This window comes from Cryptotermes secundus, unplaced genomic scaffold (assembly GCF_002891405.2).
Source record: "Cryptotermes secundus unplaced genomic scaffold, Csec_1.0 scaffold374, whole genome shotgun sequence".
NCBI classification, from domain to species: Eukaryota; Metazoa; Arthropoda; class Insecta; order Blattodea; family Kalotermitidae; genus Cryptotermes; species Cryptotermes secundus.
In genome coordinates this window covers 358,522-381,458 of record NW_019741302.1, presented here as the reverse complement: position 1 = coordinate 381,458, position 22,937 = coordinate 358,522, and the positions used below count along the sequence as shown (strand labels likewise).

Below are 22,937 nucleotides of genomic sequence, written 5' to 3'. Positions count from 1 at the left end.
CTCTAGAAGGATTGTGCTCCATGGAATCTAATTAGTAATTCATTATTCATTGCACAGAAACATTTATAGAAAAGCGTATTAGAAATAAAGGAGTTCCTTATTTTTCACTTCTCTGTGGCAAGAAACAGACATGTCATGACAAACCTCTGTGAGTCAGTAGTAATAGAAGCCCTTGTTCTGGAAAGAGACTCTGAATTCCATTGGGCAGGAATTTGGCTTGGCTTTGAAACTATTCTTCATTTCAGGGAGGGGGGTGAAGAGAAAAATCCTGTTCTCCCTGCAGAAATATATAATCCTTACTGCTCAGCCCATAACACAGATGGATAGGCTTGTGCTCCATAATGTATAGAATGGAATCCCCTATGGTATTTTTGCAGTCTGTTAAGCTTATATGTGGCTTATAAATGGAATTTCAATAAAACAATTCCTTAAGGCCATTCAACGTGAACAGTTCCCTCATAGGATGCCGGTTAGTCCAGGTTTATCACCATCCTCCTCTGGTTGTTATGGTGAAATGTTCTGAGAGTGTTGAATGGTTCTGCAATTCTGACTCTTAGACTGCTAGTAGCCTCCTCCTTTCATTTCTGAGGGGTCTGACCCCTCCACAATGTCCAGTTACTCATTTTTTTAATCCTGACAGAAGACCCAACTGTTGGCTTCACGATCTGCAGCACATGAGTTTGTCCATGGGGCTTATACAATGTCTGCACACTTCCTAGACGTAGCTCCTGTCATGGTTTCTAAATCTGGTTTTGTATTCCAGGATCTTCCAATGCTTCTTCCTGTCCATTCATCCTTTCTGGGTTCTTGGTGCAACATCATCCCTGCTATGCCCCAGATGACCATGTCCCTTGTGACATGCCACTCTTGCATGGAAAGTCGTCCCTCTGTGGGTGGCAGCCGACTATTTCTGGGATCCACCATTGCCCTGGGTCTATTTCCTCTCCTTCCAGAGGCACCCTGCGGCTAGATGCTGATCCCTGTACCACTTCTTCAGTGTTCTGACATGTGTCACTGTGGCCTTTTCCTTAGGGACCTCCTGATGCTCCACTGTGGCATCAGACTTTACTGGATTGACCTCCAGTTTTCCCACACATGCCACCTTCCCTTTTATTAAGGCATCCACCTTGGCTCTCATCCATTAGTGATGGGCATCTATAATGGCCGTCGTCTTGGCCAGCATTTCTGCTTGGTTGGCGTTCATCTTGGCATCCATATTTTCTTGAGTGTTTCTTATTTCAGCTAGCAGGCATGCCATAATTTGTTCCATCTCCACAGTGTAGTGATATAGCTATCTATTGCATTCTTCAGTCCAGCAATTCAGTGCATTCAATCAATCAATCAATCAAATCCCACTTCTGACACCAAATTTTCATGTATTTGGGGGTGTGTGTGACTTATAGATAGGTTTTGGATTGATGACCAGATTTATACAACTTGTTACAACACTTCGCAAACCAATATATGACACACTGTCTTCTTTTCTCATCATCTTTGACTGCCATCTCAAGAGGCTCCCTCAATTCTGTTCCTAGCTCAAAGTCAAAGTCAAAGTCAATGTCAAAGTCACATTTCGACTGATGATCAGTCAGTCAGTAACATGACCAGATATTTATTACTGCTTGACAGTAACGGTCTTGTTTTTTACAGAGTGCCCCCTCTGATGAGAGGATGGGCCTGTCTTTTGTATATGCTGCTGGCCCTTGCCACCACAGTCTTTCTCGGGTCCGAGTCCCTTGGCACTCATGACCATATATTACTGTCTCAGATTTGAGACTTCCCTTTTCATTGGCTCCTACAACTCGCAGGATCACAGTGCAGGTATTCGACCCTGCCTCCACACGGGCGAGTCTGTTCGGAGCTGGCCTGTAATCCTCGTTATATACCTTGGGTCAGACCCACAGAAAACACTGTCCTTCAACAGTAGTTCCATTGTTGGACATTGTCGAGGAAACGTGTTTACTGAGCAGTCACGTAGCAATGTATGTTCCCTCTGGCTCCACTATTCTGGCTTCCAGGTGTCATGTCACAGTATATAATTTTTTTATGTTTACAAAGGTAGTTGTTTCCCAGGGGTGTGATGAGGCTAGTGTAACTTGGTTTATGAAACTTTGTAACTACATAGATTTGCGAGCTATAAAGTGAACAGATACTTCTATCTAAACAGAATCAGAGCTAGAGCAGTGACTAAGACTGTGCTGTGACATCAGATGTGACTGCTGCCATTTCTGAAGGTGGTGAATAAACTTGTTACTAACTTGTTGTGAGCTAGATAATTAAGTCTACATAGTGACCAGGCTATGGATTGGGAAACCAAGAAGTTGGGATTAATTCCTGATATGGGGAAAAATATTTTCTTCTCTCCACAGCATGTAGGCCCGTTCTGGGCCAGACTGAGTTTCCTGTTCAGTGGGTACCAAGGACTTTCTTGCCGGTCATGAAGTGACTGCTCATTTCCATCTTCAGTATAGGAGATATGCATCCACTTGCCCATGCTTCTTCATATTTTGGTGCTTAAACCTGGACAACTTACCGACTCATTTTATTTATATATAATGTTCAATATGTACTACTTCATGCATACTGAAAGATAGTGAGCATATTGTATTTTAATGTGATTCATATGTTTCTGTGACTATAATGAAAAGTTGGCCACGCCATAGCTCAAGCGGTTAGTCACTGGCTTCCCACCGCAGCAGCCTGGGTTCGATCCCGGGTCTGGTCAAGTGGGATTTGTGGTGGACAAAGTGGCACTGGGGTGGGTTTTCTCTGAATACTTTGGTTTCCCTGCCACTCTTCATTCCATCAAATTCTTCATCATCATAATCACTCGGGGCAGGCTACAATAGGCCAATCAGTGGGCGCCATGCCGAGTGGACTCAGTTGGACTCCACCCCCCACTAAGCGAATTAAAAAAAATAAATAAATAATGAAAGGTTTTAGCAACACTCATATCAGTGACATTGGTGTTCTTAATTATCAGCAGAACTTACCCATATTGTTAGTTTCAGAACTCACGGCCGTGCAAGAAATAGCATGCAGAAATTGTGTAAGACAATAATACAAAGTTGAATCATTTTATTGCAGTATGTAAAAAGTAAACGGCTTCAATTTAATTTGAACTCTAAATTGTAGATACAGTTACATACATTTTAATTTTGTGTTGAATTCTGAGTGTAAATGATGAGAAATGTGTTCTTATCATGATTTCATGTTTACAGATTGATTTGATGGGTCACAGTATTTATGAATTCAGTCATCCATGTGACCATGATGAGATCAGAGACATCCTGTCAATCAAGTCGCCACTGCTGCCTGTTATTCCTCGTTCTTTTTTTATCCGTATGAAATGCACATTGACTAGCAAGGGCAGGAATGTGAATCTTAAATCAGCAACGTACAAGGTGAGAAGAGGGTTGTCTATTATTATATGAGAATAATTGAAAAAATGGTTCTCAGCAAGAGGCTGTGGAGGCTATTAGTATTTATGTAGTCAAATAGAGTTGTAGCCTTTCACTTTCTTAATCATGACTGCTTCCCACTGTACTGAAAAATCATTGATGCAAGTCAGCAATCTTTTTTTTTTTTTTTCATTTGAGCTGACATCTTATCAAGGTTGTGAAAGTGCTTTATATGGATTTGTCCTTCAGCTAAGATGTGAACTCAGAGCAGTAGTGTATTTGACATGCCAGTTTGAATCATGGTTGGGAATCCCTGTCCTGACAGAATATTTTATTTGTTTTTCTCAGTCCCTCCAGATAGAGGCAAGGATGGTTTTTGTTCCAACATCCTTTTCCATTATTCATCCTTCATAATCATCTGCCATTTCAAATTTTTTGCTTCTTTGCAGTTTACAGAACATTGTAAAATAATCAAAGGAAGATACATGCATGCACACACATGCACTTACACGCACACACTCACTCACTTACACCATGCGGAAAATCCAAGAAAGAAACCCAGATCTGGTGTGTGTACATTATTCTTCGCATGATGGTTGTTAGGTTCTTTCCATCACTTTGTTCAGCAGTTGTTAAAACAAGATATCAGGACAAAAGTGATTGTGATTTGTAGCATGATTATTTTATTTAAAGGATTGGTGATTTTTGTTGGGTGTTCCCTAAATGAATTAATTTTTTATGTGCAATTATTACACTGTTGAGATTTGAAGTTCTCAGGGCAATGCCTATGAAGATTACTATCTTCTAGCTTGTGACACCGTGTGTCCTGGTAGAAGTTTACTGACATTTCAGTGAAACATGCTGTCTCCATCTTCTGGGTTGAAGAGTAAGCACAATGTTCTTCTGTTTACATACCTTTTGTGTGCTTAGCTTAGTCTTCAACCCTGAAGATGGAGATATTGCATTCCTCTGAAATATTGCTAAACTTCTGCCTGACTGCATGATGTCATGTTCTGGAAGATTTATGAATATCCATTCTCGAAGATAGTCCTCTTCATAGGACCACCTCTGTAGTCTAGTGGTCAGAGTTCCTGGCCACAGATCTAAAGGTCCCAGGTTCGATTCCCAGCGCTACCAGATTTTCTGAGAAGTACTGGGTCTGGAACAGGGTCCACTAAACCTCAGGATAATTGAGGAGCTATTTCAAGGAAATAGCAGCTCTGGTCTAGAGAACCGAGATTAACGACTGTGGGGATCCGTTGCGCTAACCATGCGACACACACTATCCACTAAAGTTGGCACTAAGTTCACCGACAAGTGGCGGTCATTCGCTCGGTATAGTTCGCTTGCGGACTACAGGCCACGGAGTAGTACTGTTCATAGTCACTGATACGAGAACCTCATATCTCATATAAGTAATGTAGTTTCCTTTTCTAATGTCCTGACCCACAGAGCTGTGCAAGGTTAAAAGGAAGGTAAAGAGCAAAGGAGTTTTACGATGTGCTAGATTTACAAACTTGAGAAATTCATAGACAGAAACAGTACAGCAATGAAAGTCTCCAGGCATTTGATTTGCATTATTGTTTTTGATGTAGGTTGCTGGCTGTGGAATACATAGCCATTACAGTGGTCCTTTCACACACACTGCCAGGTTATGGACACTTCATTGTTTGTGTGCATTTATAACTATTTCTGGATTTTTGCTGAAACATTTTTGACACTTCCTTATTTTCCTCTATGGCTGGATGTTGACCAAATGCCTTACTGATTCTTTTCAGTGCCAACCAACCTGGCACTACTGTCGTCTGATTATTTCTCTAATTTCTTGTTAACATGTGTGATATTATGTGTAGACAAGTTTGTTGGCAGTAAAATGATTGATGAGAAGTTTGTGCAGCCTTACAACTGGACAGGATTAGTCACTGTCAGCCATCGTACTTGTTTGTTACAGAACCTCCCACTTTCGGATTTGAAATAACCCAATATCTCATTCAGATGCAAGTAGTTAGGTCCAGGCTAATTTAGAAGTTTATCCCATGCATTATTAATAGTGTGATGGGTTCATGCAGGAAGAATTCCTGATACCACAGTCATTCTGATTTCAGTAATCAGGTTATTAATTGGTTAATATTTCAGCTATTATGGAAGGATGTTTGAAATTTGGGGGCTTTGTGAATCAGCATTGTATCCACATGTATGTTTGCTGCATTTGAAGTTATAATTTTTTTTCTCTTTTGGTGTGTGTTTTCTGTCCAGTTTAAAGGTAAACACAGACAACAAAGACGAATTGGAGCATTAGAAGAGCAAAAAATTTGAAAATAACCAAGCCCTACTATTGAAAAGTAAAATGCAACCATAATATTGTTTCTTGTAATGGCTGCTGACACACTCATACCTAATATAGAGAAACAGTTATGCTTCTGCTTTGCTCCCCTTCTCCAGTACACCTGTGCTACATTTCTGTGTAGGTCACCCAAGTTCTGTTTGCCAGTGAGAGAAAACGAAAATTTAGAGGTTCTGTTTATCACTTAGCAATCTTCTACCACACACAACATTACTTCCACCTGGTCCAATTCCCCTGGAGAGGTACCGATCAGATATAAACAGATAGCAGACCCCCAGCCCTTATTAGCAATGCTTCACCAGTTCATCCATAAATTTGTTATTTTTCCACATGTCTCCATTCTTTATGCTAATTTGCTGGTATGGTAACCAAAACATTACGGTGTTAGGATGATCATGTCAAGGTAAATGAGATGGGTGGGGCATGTACCATGAATGGAGGGTGTGAGAAATGAATGCACAGTTTTACTTAAAAAACCTGATGGGAAGAGACTGCTTGACTGCCATAGACACAGATGGGAGGATAATATTCAAATTAATTTTATACGAAGGGAGTGTAATGATGTAGCCTGTGTATCTGGCTTAGGATAGAGGCTTGTGGTGTGCTATTGTGAACCCAGTAATGAGCCTTTGTGTTGTATGCAAGATGAGGAATTTCTTGAGTAGATGAATGACTAAATCTACCCTGTGATCTCTGTTTTCACAGCCATAAACATTCATATTGTGGTCTTAGGCTATGTCATTGTGTAGTCTGGTAGGTGAGTACCCACCCGTAAGACCAAAATATCTTAGGCAATACCTTTGGCCACATTTATAAGTCAGAAACATGATTTAATGAAAATATGCTTACCTTAATTAACAGTGCCTTAGGAAATGGGAACATGTTTACTGGATGTACTTCCACAGACAGCTGAAGAAGACTTTTGTCCAGAAATTTGTTCGGGTACATATTTTTGATGAACTGAAGTTGAGAGGTTGCAGCTATATAGCATAGACCCACAACACCTATGTGAAAACAGTCCATGAATTTACAGAAGAAATTAAGAAAACTGGTTTCAAGACCAGAGAAGTTTTTCTACAAGAAACTTATTAGTTTTGAAAATAGCTGGTGGCTGCTCTTGAGAATCACTGTACTGGGCTGCCCAAACCACTGGACTACATATGCCATGTCAACCATGCCATATTCCAACATCAAAATTACATTGCTGTTACTGGTTTAAGTGATGGAATTTCAGATTTAATTGGACCATCGATTGTAAGTATGGATAGTTCTTCAGAAATAATTAATACTTCAATTTATGTTGCAGGTGATTCACTGTACTGGTCATGTCCTCACATCACCTTCTTCATGTAAGAAGGAAATAAAAACAGACTGTGGGGCTGAAAGTGACACCAATAACAATAAACAGCAGCAGCAACAGCAGCACTGCCTAGTGGCAATTGGAGAACCAATTCCACATCCCTCAAACATAGAGATACCACTGGATCATCAAACATTCCTCAGCAAACATAACTTGGATATGAAATTCACATATGCTGATGACAGGTAGGTCAGGACTGGTCACTTGTTAGAAGCTAGTTGATTTTAAAAAAAGAATAAGAAGAGAGTAGTTCTAAGAGATGTGTGATATTGGGTGTATATAAGCTTATAGATACATCAGTATCAAAGGCTGTTTGCACCTTTCTAAGTTTTATATCTAAATCCTCAGTCCAACATGTCCTAAAATTAGTATTATTGTAAGGCTTTAAAATGCTCTGAGAATAAAATTAATCATGAAATTGCTGTTTTCACACTGACCGTACAAGGCTGTATAGAGGTCTGTAATCAGAATTCTAAAAATCTTTTCTAATAAACTGTCGCATAGATATTTCTGAATTATAAAATGTTCATTTGTAAAACTCGCATAAAATACGTGGGTAGGCTGAAAAGTAATGCACACATGCTTTGTAGAGCGCGAACGAAATGACCTTCAGAAGCACGCCAGGTGGCATGTGGAAGTAACATTCCCCCTCAATACGCATGCGCAGGTTTGAGGTCGTTGTGTTCATCCAGTGTATTTCGAGAAGCGGAAGTATGGAGACGTGTTCTAGTGCTATGTCAACGCAAGTTAAACAGCGTGCTGTTATCGAATTTTTAACTGCTGAAAAAGTGACTCCTACTGAGATTCATCGTCGTTTAAAGGCTGTTTATGGTGATGATGCTGTTGATAGGTCTACTGTAAATCAATGGGTAATAAAATTTCGTGGTTGCGAGCCTGGAAAAGCCATAATTGTTGATGAAACACACAGCGAACGTCCGATCACTGCCACAGACGTTAATCATTGCAAACTCATCGACAATTTGATTCAAAATGACCAGCGAATCGCTCAAAAGTGTATCGCAAACCATATTGGAATATCCAAGGAACGTGTCGGCTTCATTATTGAACAGTTGGGATACCGTAAAATCTGTGCACGATGGGTACCACGCCGCCGTCTCACAGACGAGAACAAACAGCGTTGATTGGAATGCTGCGAGCAACTTTTACAGTGCCACCGTGATGAAGGGGACGACTTTCTTTTGAATATTGTGACGGGGGACAAATCATGGGTTCATCGTTACAACCCGGAAGAGAAAAGACAGAGCGCTGAATATCGACATCCGTCTTCTCAGGCGAAAAAGTTCAAAACACAACCATCCGCCAAAAAACTTCTTTTGACTGTGTTTTGAGATGCTCACCGAGTTTATGTGACTGATTTTCTGGAACGAGGGGCAACGGTAAATTCTTCTCAGTACATACAGACTCTAAAACACCACTGGCATCGAGTTTGTCGTGTTAGAGGCAGCCTGGCACCAATAATCTTGCAACATGATGACGCTTGTCCGCACACCTCGTGCGCAACTGAAGAGGCTCTGCGAAACCTGAAGTTTGAACTGATTCCACACCCTCCTTATTCCCCCCATCTTGAGCCTTGCGATTTTTATTTTTTTCCTCTACTCAAGAGAGACCTCAAGAGTAATCATTACACCTTGGATGATGAGGTGAAGGCAGCTGCCAAGTCCTGGATTCGAGAAAAGTCGGAAGAATTTTTCAGTGACGGAATGGAAAAACTTGTTATATGTTGGGAGAAATGTGTTAGCCTTGACGGTGACTATGTTGAAAAATAAATACATGCTTTTGAATCTTAAGAATTGTACTTTAATGTACTTTTTGCCCGATCTTGCTATTTGTTTTTGTTCGCACTCTACAAGCATGTGTGCATTACTTTTCAGCCTACCCACGTATAATACCTTAAGCAGACTTGGTAAGACCTGTACAGTTCATGAATACAGAATGTTAGACACACTACAGTGATCTTTATGAAGGATGACACACTGTATGCTTTGGAGATAATATGTACGGCATTGTTCATTGTAAAATTGGCATTCAATCAAAATAGGAGAGAGAATAAATGGTTCACCACAGTAGGTTTTCCATTGTCATGAAGTAGATGGTAGGGATTTAGTAACAGACATATTGACTGTGGCAAAGACAGTGATTATCAGTTGTCTGTATATTTTTATTTATACAGAATCACTTCCGTGCCCTGTCAGTATAGAAAATTTGATGTGGAGACAGTAGGATTCAGTAACTGGCTAGCAGTGACAGGAGAAGTTACTGTATCAAGGGCACAGACACATGGAGGAGTAAACCAGTGTGACTTTCATTTAATGTACACATAATAATAATAATAATTAGTAGGTCACACAAGATACAGTGCAAGCAAAACAAGTGATGTTTACCATGATCTTGATGTGTGTGGCATATGTACCAAGTTTGCTTGAGACTTATGCTCAGTGGATCGTGCAGAATATTGGGAAATTTGACACATGGAACTTTATTGATCTACTACCTTTTTCTAGTACTTTACAACATATTCGCTGTTTCACCTAACATGACAACCATCCACACTCTATACTTTCTTAATGTGTAACATCAAAGATGCAATTTGACAACATGTGCCATTCTCAGTGGTTTTACAAAGTTATTCATGTAACTACCACAGCTCATTGTGTAACCTTGTGTCTCACCAAACTTATGTCTTTTTATACATATTCAGATATTTAATTGTATACATTCCAGATGTTAACAATTGATATTAATATTTTCAGTGTGGTTTTCTCCCATTTGTAATATTTTTTTCTAAAATATACTGACCTCCCTGTCTCTCTGTCGGTCAGTCTGTGTCTACAACATACATCCTTTTTTGGGAACCATTAGTCAATTTTTTAATCATCATAATTTAAAATATTTTTTACAATTGATGTCTCACAAGTTCCATTTGTTCGTTCATCCATTTGTTCGTTTGTCCATCTGTCCGTCTGTCTGTTTGTCTATTCGTCCATCCATCTATGCATTTATTTATTCATTCATTCATTCATTCATTCGTGGATTTATACCCACTACAAGGTGCACACTACAGTGCACTCTCTTCATGTTGATTTCGTGTTATTTGCACTACATGCTATGTACTGCAATGCTGTCTGACTCATCATAACTGAGTATTATATGCAGTCCCGGCATTGATCATTTGTTGTCTTTGTGCAACACGCAGTAGACACAATATTGACAATGTTTAATTGTGCATGTTTTTTAAAAAAGGGCAGTGTTACTGAATGCAATAATGCAATAGACTGCATTCTGAATTTTATCCAATGTTGTTCTCTTAAAGTTATTTCCATATAGAGAGAGAATTCCTGGGAATCATCATCTTTGATTTGAACATACTGGATCACTTGCTCATTGGGTAGTCTGCATCAGATATTGAAGAAGGAATAGAGAAAGAATGAAATTACAGTGGGAAGTGTATCACATAATCAGCTCTGTTTAAACATCAGGAGAGCCCATTATTCAGTTAGGAGATAAGTATTCTACAATGTTCTCATTGAAAGTGGAGCACACATAAAACTAACTGGGGTAATTGAATGTCCATAAACTAAACCTATAGTAAAATGTACACAATTAAACACTTGCCTTATGCTGTACCTATTCAGAACGAGGAGAATATTTGGACCAAAGAGAGATGAAGTGACAGGAGATTGGAGAAAACTGCATAATGAGGAGCTTCATAACTTGTACTCTTCTCCAAGTATAATTAGAATGATCAAGTCAAGGAGGATGAGGTGGGCAGGTCATGTAGCATGAATGGGGGAGACAAGGAATGCGTATAGGATATTGGTAAGGAAGCCAGAAGGAAAGAGACCACTTGGAAGACCAAGGCATAGGTGGGTGGACAATATTAAAATGAATCTTAGAGAGATATGATGGGTTGGATTGGATTGAATTTATCTAGCTCATGATAGGGACCATTGGAGGGTTCTTGTGAACATGGTAGTGAACCTTCGGGTTCCATAAAATGCTGGGAAATTCTTGAGTAGCTGCAGATCGGTGGCTCCTCAAGAAGTGCTCATCTCCATGAGTAAGTAAGTAAGAGAGCAAGTATTCAGTGAAGTGAAGAAGCAAGAAATGTAGCTGTCTCATTACATCATTCACATCAGCAGTGAATGTAATTAAGGTTTGTGAATCTTGTAAAAGTTCAAAGAAAGCTTTTGGGTAAACATGTACTTCAAGTTGCATTGCATCTTTCCACTCTTGGTTTGTTCAAAGACACATGCGTTTGGATTGAAATAATGCATTGCAACACTGACCTGCAGATAAGAAGTGTTTTCTGTTGGTATGCTGTGCTATACAAGCTTCCCAGGAAGAACATGTTAAGAGGTTAAGTGGCAGTATGTATAATAGGGTCATTAAAAGCATCAGTGTGTTGTACCATTTCAGTACTCTGAAGATGTATTAACAGGGGTCAACAGATGTTGGCTCAGTTCACTGGTCAGATGACAGTCATACTTGTCAGGCATTTCTTCACAAGAGAAATTGAACCACTGCAATTATAACTGCTTTCTTACCACCAGCCTGTGCCATTGTAACTGCTCCACACCAGCCTATTTATCATCACATAATATACCAGACATACTGCATTGTTCCTTATATTATACATATGCTAAATACATTTACTGTTCAAATTTACTGTCTGATATCCCTGGAGAACTAACAAAAAATAGAGCAGTAATGAATATTAACAAGTAACTTGTAAGATTTTTCCAGTTGTCTGATTTTTCATTTGTCATTGATATGCAGATGTGTGGGGTTTGTTGAGCCCTGTGTTTTAGCTGTATATGAAGTCAAATTAACAAGAAGCTATGTTAAATGTTTTCCTGCCTTGTGTTTGGTGCTTTCCCCCTACTCTCCTATTCTGATGTTGCTGCGTGTGATTCTTGCCTGTTCTTATTTTTTAAGTACCAGTGGAAGGCTCTGACTGGCAGCTTAGGATCAGGTACATATTTCTGGACATTGTGTTATAAGAAGTGGCATATGGTGGCAGCCAAAAATATTTTGAACACTTGAAAAAATGCTGGCAGAAGTACATAGGACAGTATTTTGAAGGCAACTGTATCAGAGGATTCTTTTGTGCCACTAGATTTCAAGTACACCAGCTGTCCTTGAATTTCTTGAACTCTCACATATTGGTCTTGTACTTACAAGGAAATAGTTTGTGTGCCGATAGTTGGCACTTAGCATCAACAGACAAGCTGAGCTGAAAATTTGAAATATTTTTGATAAGTCTTTTTTTGTTTTGTTAGAAATTTAATCACTGTGCTTGTAATGACTTTGTACAGAAATCATAAGTCTTTAGAAGTGAGCAGAATTTTATGTGCCACAGTGCTGTGAAACAAATGGCCTCTTTACGCAAGAAGCATTTAGAAGTGTGTAGAGTTGTAGTTTGTATGACAGTAGGCACCATGCATGAAAGCATGTTTGATACAACTGTATAGTGGGTCGCTGCTAATAAACTCAGAACACTTCCTTGTTTTACAAACACTTGATCTACAGATTTTTGCTACTGTGAAGCATGTTAATTTGTAGATTCTAAAGGGTTCTGGCTATGGTGCATAACACTGGGAATTACTGGGTTTTGCAGACCTTGTCTAATCATCTGGTATTCTAAAAACTAGAAAACACAATGTTGTGGAAACTGGATATTTCATTCCTCAGGTGAGGAGGGAGACACCCACTTTGTGGGTCCCTCAAAAAGACCTCAACTCAGTCACTGGACTTAGTGATTGAAGGGGGGAGACACTGTCTCTCTTGGGTCGCTTAGAAAGAGGTAACCTCACCTGAGGATGGAAAAGACCCAGTTTCTGACATATTGTGTTTTCTAGTTTTTAGAATACCAGGTGATGGACAAAGTCTGAGAACCTAGTAATTCTGAATGTTAATTTGAACTTATTTTTCACTCGATGAATTTCATTTTTGCTTCAATAAACAATTTACCTACATAAGAATTTTTTTTTGAAAAGATAGAGATGTGTGGAACACATGGGGAGGTGGGGATTTGAAATAAGCATTAAAGACTGATGTTTTCATCTGTAATATTTGTGCACTGCATCATAATTATTGCACAACCATTCATTTTGTAGCATGCACCTTATCAGTTTTGTAGTTAATAGACCTGGCAGTAAATTAATATCCTTTATTGTTGTTGCTACCATGCTGACACACTGTATCTGTTTTCTACCACAGAGATGTGCAATTGAGAGGCTTCTTTCACATGCTAATGAGGCTGCATCTTTGCATTGCATTAGCTGTGAGAAAATAAACTTAGTAATAAAATAATGCTGTTTTATTTTAAAACACACTTTAAAAGATACTGGGAATTTTTCTGGGACTCATGAACAAGTCAGCGACTATTATATGCAAAATAATGGGAAAATTATGTTTTTAATCTATGAATTTTCACCTTATGAAGAGTTTTCTTGGAATGAATTGCCATTGTAAGGCAAGGGATACTTACTTACTTACTCACTCACTCACTCATGGAGCTGAGCCCTTCTGGAGGAGCCACCAATTCTGCAGCTACTCAAGAATTTCCCAGCATTTTATGGAACCAGAAGGTTCATCACCGTGTTCACAAGAGTCCTCCACTGGTCCCTATCCTGAGCCAAATCTATCCAATCCATACCATCCCATTCTATCTCTCTAAAATCCATTCTAATATTGTCTACCCACCTACGCCTTGGTTTTCCCTGTGGTCTGTTTCCTTCTGGCTTTCCCACCAATATCCTATACACATTCCTTGTCTCCCCCATTCGTGCTACATGACCTGCCCACCTCATCCTCCTTGACTTGATCATTCTAATTATACTTGGAGAAGAGTACAAGTTATGAAGCTCCTCATTATGCAGTTTTCTCCAACTTCCTGTCACTTCATCTCTCTTTGGTCCAAATCAAGGGATACTTATATAGCAAACCCTGGACAACAAAACATTGAAAGATTTAAAATGAGACAATCGTGGGATAAATTACAATGCAAGTTTGTTTGATATGCTAAGCAGAAGGAAAATGATTTGATATGCTGTGATCACAGGATATGGGGAGGCGTGCTGGGATCCTTACAGGATGGTACAGATAAATGTGATAGACTGGGTGCAAAACATGGCAGCAAAATTTGCACATAGAAATGATTTGAATTGGGAAATCTTGACACAGCACAGAAAGATAGCTTACATATGTGCTCTCTCCAAAGTGTACATAGGAGAACAGCCTTGGAATGCTGTAGGTGATAGATTACAAAGACCATGCAATCTGAGCAGGGTCGATCATGGTGGGAAAATTATGAGCAGAAAGCAAATGATGTATCGGAAAGTATCACTTTGTAAATAGGACCATCCAGCTCTGGAACCAACTACCTGCAGATGCTTTAGTGAATCTCTCCTGTAAATCAATTTTATGAAAAGGGTTAGTAAAGTGATAAGTAGAAGTGAAGTGAAGTGAAGTGAAGTGAAGTGAAGGTCATGGTGAAATGTAGGTGCATCAGTTCATGACATTACACATTTCATTATTGTTACTGTTTAGTGTATGGTATACTTATTTTTTTTATTAATATCAATTTATTTAATTGTAGTTGTAATTGTATTTGCATTGTATTCATTGTGTGTAGTGTGTTCTTTATTGTTTGTGTAGTTTTGTGTGCTGTGTTTTGTTTGAGTGTGGTGTGTTATTTTATGTGATGTGTTATTTGTGTGTTGCATCTTACTGTAGTACCACTGCCATGTGGTGAAAACCTATTTGAAGTATAAATAATAAGAGTAGTAGTAATAATGATAATAATAATATATTACTAGGCATACATTCATGCCCATGATCACCAGCAAACTGTCATGTGGCACCTCCTTCAGTGTTCCTTGAAACTGCTTGCGACTGATGCAGAGAGGATTTTCCATTACTTTTTATAAAGCGTGCATGCCTGCAGCCACCTCCAAGCTGTCAGGTGATCTCATGGTCTCATGGCATCTGACATTACTTTTTTTTTCTAGTGGCTCTTACAGTCCATTCAGGGCCCTGGTCTCTTATTTAGTTCTGTAATCATTTTTCACAAATGGTAGTAGGACTCCTTGGATGCATGATCATCTCATCACAAGGCCTCTACCTAAACACAGGACAACACAAACACAGAATAAAGGCAACTGTGACCAGCTATTGACATTACATTACTTTTTGTATATAAGGAGTGATGGTTATTATTTTATGTACCTATATTGTAGCTCTTTAAAAGGGATAATTGTTTTAGGTTGTAGTATTTGATTTATGATGTTGATAGCATAGTTGGTTGAGGCACTATGCTACAAGCTGGAAGGTCGCGGGTTAATGTCCTGATGAGGTCATTAGATTTTTTTCAAATGACCTAATCCTTCCAGCTGCACTATGGCCCTGGGGTCGACTCAGCCTCTAAATAGAAATGAGTACCATGAATATTTTTGGAATATTCTAGAGGGTAAAGGGCAGCCGGTGCATGTGGCTGACAAGCTGGCCACCATCTATGAGCTGATTGTATAGAAAATGTGGGAACCTCACCATCTCACAACCCTGTGGGCCTCCACAGCCTGTTACAAGGATAACTTTACTTACTTTATCATGTTGTCTGGTAGGCTGTTACCAGTATGTGGATGGATTTGCAGCTTCCGTCTTGAAGGTGAAGTTGCACGTTTATATTTTTAATATATGCATATAGTATTGATTATAACATATATGAATAATTTTCAGAATTGGAGAATTTCTTGGTTACAACCCGGACGAACTGCTCGGGAAATCAGTGTATGAGTATCACCATGCTTTGGACAGTGAAGCTGTAGAGAAAGGCTTCAAAAGCTGTAAGTAGACGTGCTTATCCTGCTTATCATATGTATTGCAGTAATTCCTCACCATTCACAGGTTTGAGAGTAGGTGGTGATTAGATTTTCAGATGCTTTTTCAGTCACTGTATCTGGTCTTGAATTTCCATGGTCCTTGATACAACAGTGACTTAAAACTTGCTGCGATAATATGTTCGTAACCATGATTAGAAGATTATATGGCATCCATATCTCAGTTGCTCAGCTTTACTCTTGTCATATTGTACAGAGAGGCTCATACCCTTGTTTTCAGTTGCATCACCACTAATTTCTAGAATGAGATGCTGGCTGGTAGTCACCTTCTCTCAAATAAGAAAATTGACTGCTACAGCATAGCATAATTGGTAGTTATGTTTGAACTTGAAAAAAGGTATTAGTAACTTACTTTATTTACCTCATACTACACTAGCTGCTGAAAGTGGTGTCCTCCGATATCAACTGAAAATGCCACTCTGCTGGTTCAACCAACATAACAAGCAGACCACCTTACTATTTATGATTCTAGTTGATTGTTTACAAATGCTCCCCAGATGGGTGGGGTGTCTAAATGCAAGCTCAGTTAATAAGATAGATGCACAACACAGTTATCAACTCCCTCACTACTTCCATAATGACAGGGAACCAAAACGACAGGCATATAGACCAAAGAAAATAAAAGTATAAGTAACAGTATTGTCATGTGATGGAGTGTGACTGTAGACAGGTTTTGGATTGATGACCAGGTTTATTGGAATCTTTGATACAGCATCATCGCCTCTGTGGTCTAGTGGTCAGAGTTCCTGGCTACAGATCCAGAGGTCCGGCGTTTGATTCCTGGCTCTACCAGATTTTCTGAGAAGTATTGGGGCTGGAATGGGGTCCACTCAGCCTTGTGAGGATAATTGAGGATCTATTTCAAGGAAGTAATGGCTCTGGTCTAGAAAACCGAGATTAATGGCCATGGGGATCCATTGTGCTGACCACACAACACCTTCTATCCGCTAAAGTTGGCACTAACTTCACCGACAAGCGGCGGTCTCTTGGTCAGTACAGTTCACTTGAGAGCTACAGGCCATGGAGTTTTTTTTTTTAATATGCAGTGCATGACTACACTTTACAGTTCACTGTTTGCACGCACTTGCACGCGCGCACACACACACACACACACACACACAGAGGTGTTCCCAGTCATGTCTTCACCCGTTGTTGCTTCGTATAAGCTTCCAGCTGCGGACGTTCCCCTTCCTCTGGGTCCTGAACTGTTCCAGACCTCAGCTTCCAGCAGCAGCATCATCTCACAACAGCTGAGTCCCAGCAGTCCTTTAACTCACAGACTGGCTGATTAACTGCAGTTGTTGCCGTGGAAACATGCTTGTTTGCAGAGTTGTTACTTAGCATCAGCTGTTGTATTGTTTCGTATTTCACTGTTGTTGTCTAGCAACAGGTCTGCATGCCACAGTATATTTAGTACAAAACAAAATAAAAGTTAAGCAGTAAACACACTTGAAATATGTGCCTAAACATAAATGCATAAAGTAATAACATGTGGAAAACAAAACTGATATATGAAATATACATAAATGCAGAACAATGTCATCAAAACCAAATAATCAGAATGAAAGTACAGAGTCAGTCACGAAAGACTAGGCAAGAAATTACTATGCGAACAACTCCTTCACCACAAATTAGGTTTTAAACTGAGGCTTCTGCTAAATATACAGTAAATATTGTAATGGAAAGAAACTGGTCAACTTTACATAATACAGGCATCACAAGACTTCCACACAAATGCATGAATACAGCTGAATGCACTATGCCTAACAACAGGATAATTCAACATGACAACCCAACTTTATTCATGCATATGAAATGTACACAGAAAACTTACTTTAATGCACACAATAAATAAACGCATGCAACCTTACTGGTACCATGATTGAGCCATGCAACAAACACTTCCCAGCTCCCACAGTGGCCAACCAAGACAGGTCCAAAACTTAAATTTTGCAATTGATGGATGCAAGACCACAGCTGCACTCCTAGCGCTGTTCTGTGAGAGGGAACAAATGATGGGATGCCTGCTGCTGAAATGAAAGCTGAAATAGGAAACACCCAAGCCAAGTTGGATGCCAGTCTAAAGGAAATGAAAGAAGAAGTGACTGCAAAGCTGGAAGCCATGTTACAGAAGAACCAAGAAAAGATTGATGCCAAGTCAAGAAGAGATGGAAGCCCAGATAAAAACCAATAATGAAAAGTTTGAGGTCCTTTGAAGTACTTGAGTCCACTCGAGAAGAAATGAAAGCCAAGATGGACATGCATCAAGAGAAGGTGGAGACTGCAATACACTCCATCCAGTCCAAGTTAGAAGGGACCATCAAATGCTGGGCTGAAGATGTCCTGTCGTGTGTCTACCAAAAGATGCGTGACCTCCACAAGGCACTGACAGAGAATACCAATGAAACACAGATGGGGTTACAGGCAAAGAGCCTCATTGAAACCGTAAAAGATACAAGGGAGCACCTTCACGAAGAGCTCCAGGTCTAGACACAGTAAAAAGAAGTCAGGGCCCTGGCTGAGTGCAGAGGAGGAGCAGGAAGCAGTGTGCGCAGTGAAACCACTTAAGTTCAGTGAGGCTACATGATGAGCCATGTTCCGATGCCATTTTGAGACCATAACAGAGAACAACTGCTGAACGCATGTGGAGAAATCCACATACTTGATCAGCACATTTTGGGCCTAGGTTACCAACATGCTACATGGAGTCCTTATAGGAACAACATATGAGGAAAACTTTGAGGCTCTAGAGGACCACTTCAGCGACTAGCACCTGGCCGCTGCTTATCTCAGTCAGCTGAAAATGAGGACTCAGGATGTCGGAGAATCATTGCAAGAATTTGCCACAGCTGTTGAACGGCTGGCCTGCTGCCCATACACTGCAGTACCTGAGGACCATATAATGAGGGAGGCAGGTAAGGTGTTCACTGGCAGGATAGAAAACATCGCCATAAAGATCCAGCTTGTGCTGGGAAGGGAGGAAACAGTGAACAAAGTTCTCAGGCAGGCCCTCGAGTTGTAGTTCATGCTTCTAGCAGCCAGGCCCAAAAAAACAAGCACCGGGGCATTCTGGGGGGATGATTGTCCCCAGCCTCGTGAAGAGACCAAAGAAAGTCAGCATGCTGGAGCTTTGGGGTGCTAGGCCACTTCCAGGGTAACTGCCTTGATGGGAGGGAGGCAGTGTACCATGTTTCCTTTGAAGGTGTAGTGGGTTGTATAGAGTGGATGCATGTCTGTCCTCCCTTAAATTAAGGGTGGACAGACATGGTTGTTGTTCTAATGTGTAACCGGTCAAGTTTGCATGACCCTTTCATACATAAATGTTTCTTTTCCTTTTATATCAGCACATATGTTTATAATTGCCCTGCACTCTTATGATGTCTGCATTGCCCTTCTGTAGCAGTGTATATGCAATGTAGTGCAACTAACCTGACAGCTTAGATGTGTGCAAGTAAAAACAAAATGTTCTTAACCATTAATCTTTGAAAGGTTAGTTGATGTTTAGTAGTGGTTTAATTTGTTTATTGTGTTTATGGTCACCAGAGCAGTTAGCATAGTTGACTTTGAATCCATTAGACAGTGTTGAGATGTAAATGCACAATATTAAGCCTTGACTTGTATTTCAGAGATGCATGATTTGAATCCAGGCTGGTGATTCAGCAGGCCTGACTAAGGTTTTTCTGTTTGGTTTCTCTCAGTCTCATTACCAGAAATGCTAGGTCATTATCTAAGAATTGGCTGTGACTGATTTCTTGCCCATTTTTCTCAGGCCATCCATCACCATCATCATTTTGTGTGATTTGATACTAAACAACCTTTCAAATCAATACATTGTCATATATCACCAGCCAGCCTTCAGATGTGGGGAATGTTCAATGAAAACAGTCTGCATGATGGGAAGACATTATTTAAAGGTTTCTAGACCAAAGAAACCATTTGGCCTGTGTACATAAACCCTACAATCTTACAACTCTGTGATTTCATGCTTATTTTTATTTTGCAATTAAATCGTTTGAAACAGAAATTTATACCTGTTATTTGTTTCTGAACTTTTATTAATGGCAGAAAACCCGTGCCAGCATAGTTATATTGCTTGTCCTCTTTAACAAACAGATGAGAGTTCTATATATGCTTGTCTCACATATAAACCCATCCCAGCTTGTGGGCGGTGAAAGTAAAACAGAACAAGATTCTTAATGTTGTCTGTCAAATAAATTACTTGCTTTAGTACTGACAACATGTTAGCCTTTCCCAACAGCTAATTCTAAACTGTAGATGTGTGAATAAAAATAGAATTAAAATGTTTGTGCTCCATTGTAAAAAGAAAATCTAAGTGTAAATGGGAAGAGAAGTAAGAGGTACTGTATGTAGGCTGGATTCATCAGCATCATGGTGGGGACCAGTGGCAGATTCTGGTGACCACAGTAATAACTCATTGTGTTCCATGAAAGGCAGGGAATATCCTCAGTAGCTGAGCAACTGCTAGCTTCTTTAGAAGGATTCTGCTGCATGGAGTTCTTCATAAAAAAGAAACAAGTTAGGAAATGTACACATAGTGTGACAGTTCTGGGGCACTCATTCTGTTGTTGCCTTTTGATTATAAAAATATCCTTTGTTTAATTACCTTGAGCCCTTAACATTCATGTAACAGTTGAGTTATTTTGTATAAACTGAACTCTTCCATTGTAATAAACACATTAAATTCACATGCAATTATTTAATGTTAGTTGATACTTACTCAAGTTGGCAAGAAGTCACATTCATTGGCCTGTACTGAATGAATGAATAAATAATCAGTACTCAGGCTTCAGTGTAGACTGTTATTACACATTCTAAAAGAAAGTGAACTGTAAATTGTATATAATTCTGATATGATGCTGACATAGCAGTGACTAGAGTTCTGGAATATATTACCAGACTACATGGCATTATGTCTAGAACTCTGTATATAGGCTTTTTCATTTCTGCTTAAATGCTGTATTGTAGTAGAACACTGCATTAAAAGAATAAAACTTCTGATCCGAGTGCAGCAAAACTCAACCAGGATTTTTTTTTGGGGGGGGGGTTCTCTGTGGTAATATTATGTTGAAACAGTTGGCAGCATTCCTTATAGAGTTACTAATTACTTACAGAATTATTCAGTTTTTGGACTTTTTCCATCGTCCGGAAATTAGGTAATAGAGGACACAACATTTCAGAAACTGAATCTATTTCTGTCTTCAGGTGAGAAAGGAAAACACCTACTCAGCTTGGCCCCTTAGAAAGAGCTAATCTCAATCACTGGACTGATTGACATTAGATCTTTCTAAGGGGCCCAACTGAGTAGAGGTCTTCACTGGACTGATTGAGATTAGATCTTTCTAAGGGGCCCAGCTGAGTAGGTGTCTTCCTTTCTCATCTGAAGACGGAAACATATCCAGTTTCTGAAACGTCATGTCCACTATTACCTAGATTTCTGGATGATGGAAAAGGTCCAAAAACCAAGTAATTCTATATGTCATCCACCTTCGTCAGAACACTTTAGAATCTACTTACTAATTACTGTCGAGAATAAAAGATATCAGAAGCAGGATCAACTATTTTTTAATTAATCATGTATTTATGTACACATAGACCTAATCATTCAAGGGAGAGAAGCTTGTATATTATCAAGAACAAGAGGCTTTGGTAGTCTTTACATTTGGGAAGCCATTATTGATTGCTGAACATGCAAGTTGGGAAAGGTATCCATAATGTCACTTTCATTCAGTTATCTCAAAAGTTGCAGAGCTTACTGGAAAGTTCATTGCGCATAAAATATATATTCAATTTTTTCTACAATTTTTATGCAACACATCTTTCACTACAATAAATATTTAGTGACCTTCCTGAAACAGAAAACAGAGGTCTGCTTGAAAGGTATCTGTTATTTTCATATGAGTTTGACTGAAGTTTGAAATGTGTTGAGAAATGTTAGTAAAACATTCCAGTAATCAGATCCTATTGAAGGCTCTGTGGCAGTTCTGGAATTATTTTGTGTGTAAGAGCAGATGTAGCAAACTTAAGAGACACTTCACTGAGTTCTGAATACACCTATAATATGAAGAATCCAAAAGAATACAATATCTGTAGTGTTGAAACATAAACAGTTTGGCATACAGCAAACCTGCAGTAGTGAAACAACTGATTCACTGTCTGTTTATGAATGACTATGATTGAAACCCAAAGGTACCTGGTGCATTATGGAAGGAATGGTATGTTAGGTAAGGTGTGGCCCTGACTAACCATTTATTCCTTGGTATGAACCTATTTCCAGTAGATTTTCATCCTTGTGTTCATAGTTACTGGTGCCAACAGTGTTGGTGGCGAAATGTTGTTTCATGGTATTATACTACTGCTTTACTAATATTACACTGTAAGACTCGTGTATAAGGAACAAGCTCGGAATAACTAAGCTTTGCACGTGTTTCACTTCAGTATTCATGTTTCAGAATTCACTGCTATAATCATCTGTTGAACGTGTGAATTGTTGAAGTTATATTTTATAATCTCATATCATTTCTATTTTGAAATAACTTCACTTATGGAGTTGACATTTGTATGCTACAGTTGAAATTCTTAATTTGTTTAGCACACTCAAATTACTTTTGAGGAGGAAAAGAACCACAGACCTGTTATGCTCCTGGCAAGTACAGTTTGAGCGACATGTAACCTTTTTTTAATGCAGTGCCCAGTAAATACCAGGCTAGTTCAGTTATTGGTCAGTGTTTGCTAATACTTATAATTATTTTGTGGCATCACTCAATATGGAGCATACTAATATCCCTCAATTTATGCGATGTAATGATGCAGCTTATAGTCATACTTATTGCTGTCCTTACATTTTTTGCCATATCAGCATCTCTTACAACAGTTTTCACTTGTTTGAGAGC

At 39.3% G+C, this 22,937-nt stretch overlaps 1 protein-coding gene across 6 annotated transcripts in view; it reads left to right on the top strand.

The window, feature by feature from the left end:
* Positions 1 to 22,937, top strand: part of LOC111872707 (protein similar) — a 201,192-nt gene that overhangs the window by 88,396 nt on the left and 89,859 nt on the right. For all 6 annotated transcript variants that reach the window (XM_023866860.2, XM_023866859.2, XM_023866857.2 and 3 more), the window contains exons 4-6: positions 3,222 to 3,404; positions 7,052 to 7,290; positions 15,866 to 15,972. In XM_023866860.2, the coding sequence (XP_023722628.1) occupies positions 3,222 to 3,404; positions 7,052 to 7,290; positions 15,866 to 15,972 (529 nt within the window). The remainder of the gene's footprint in view (positions 1 to 3,221; positions 3,405 to 7,051; positions 7,291 to 15,865; positions 15,973 to 22,937) is intronic.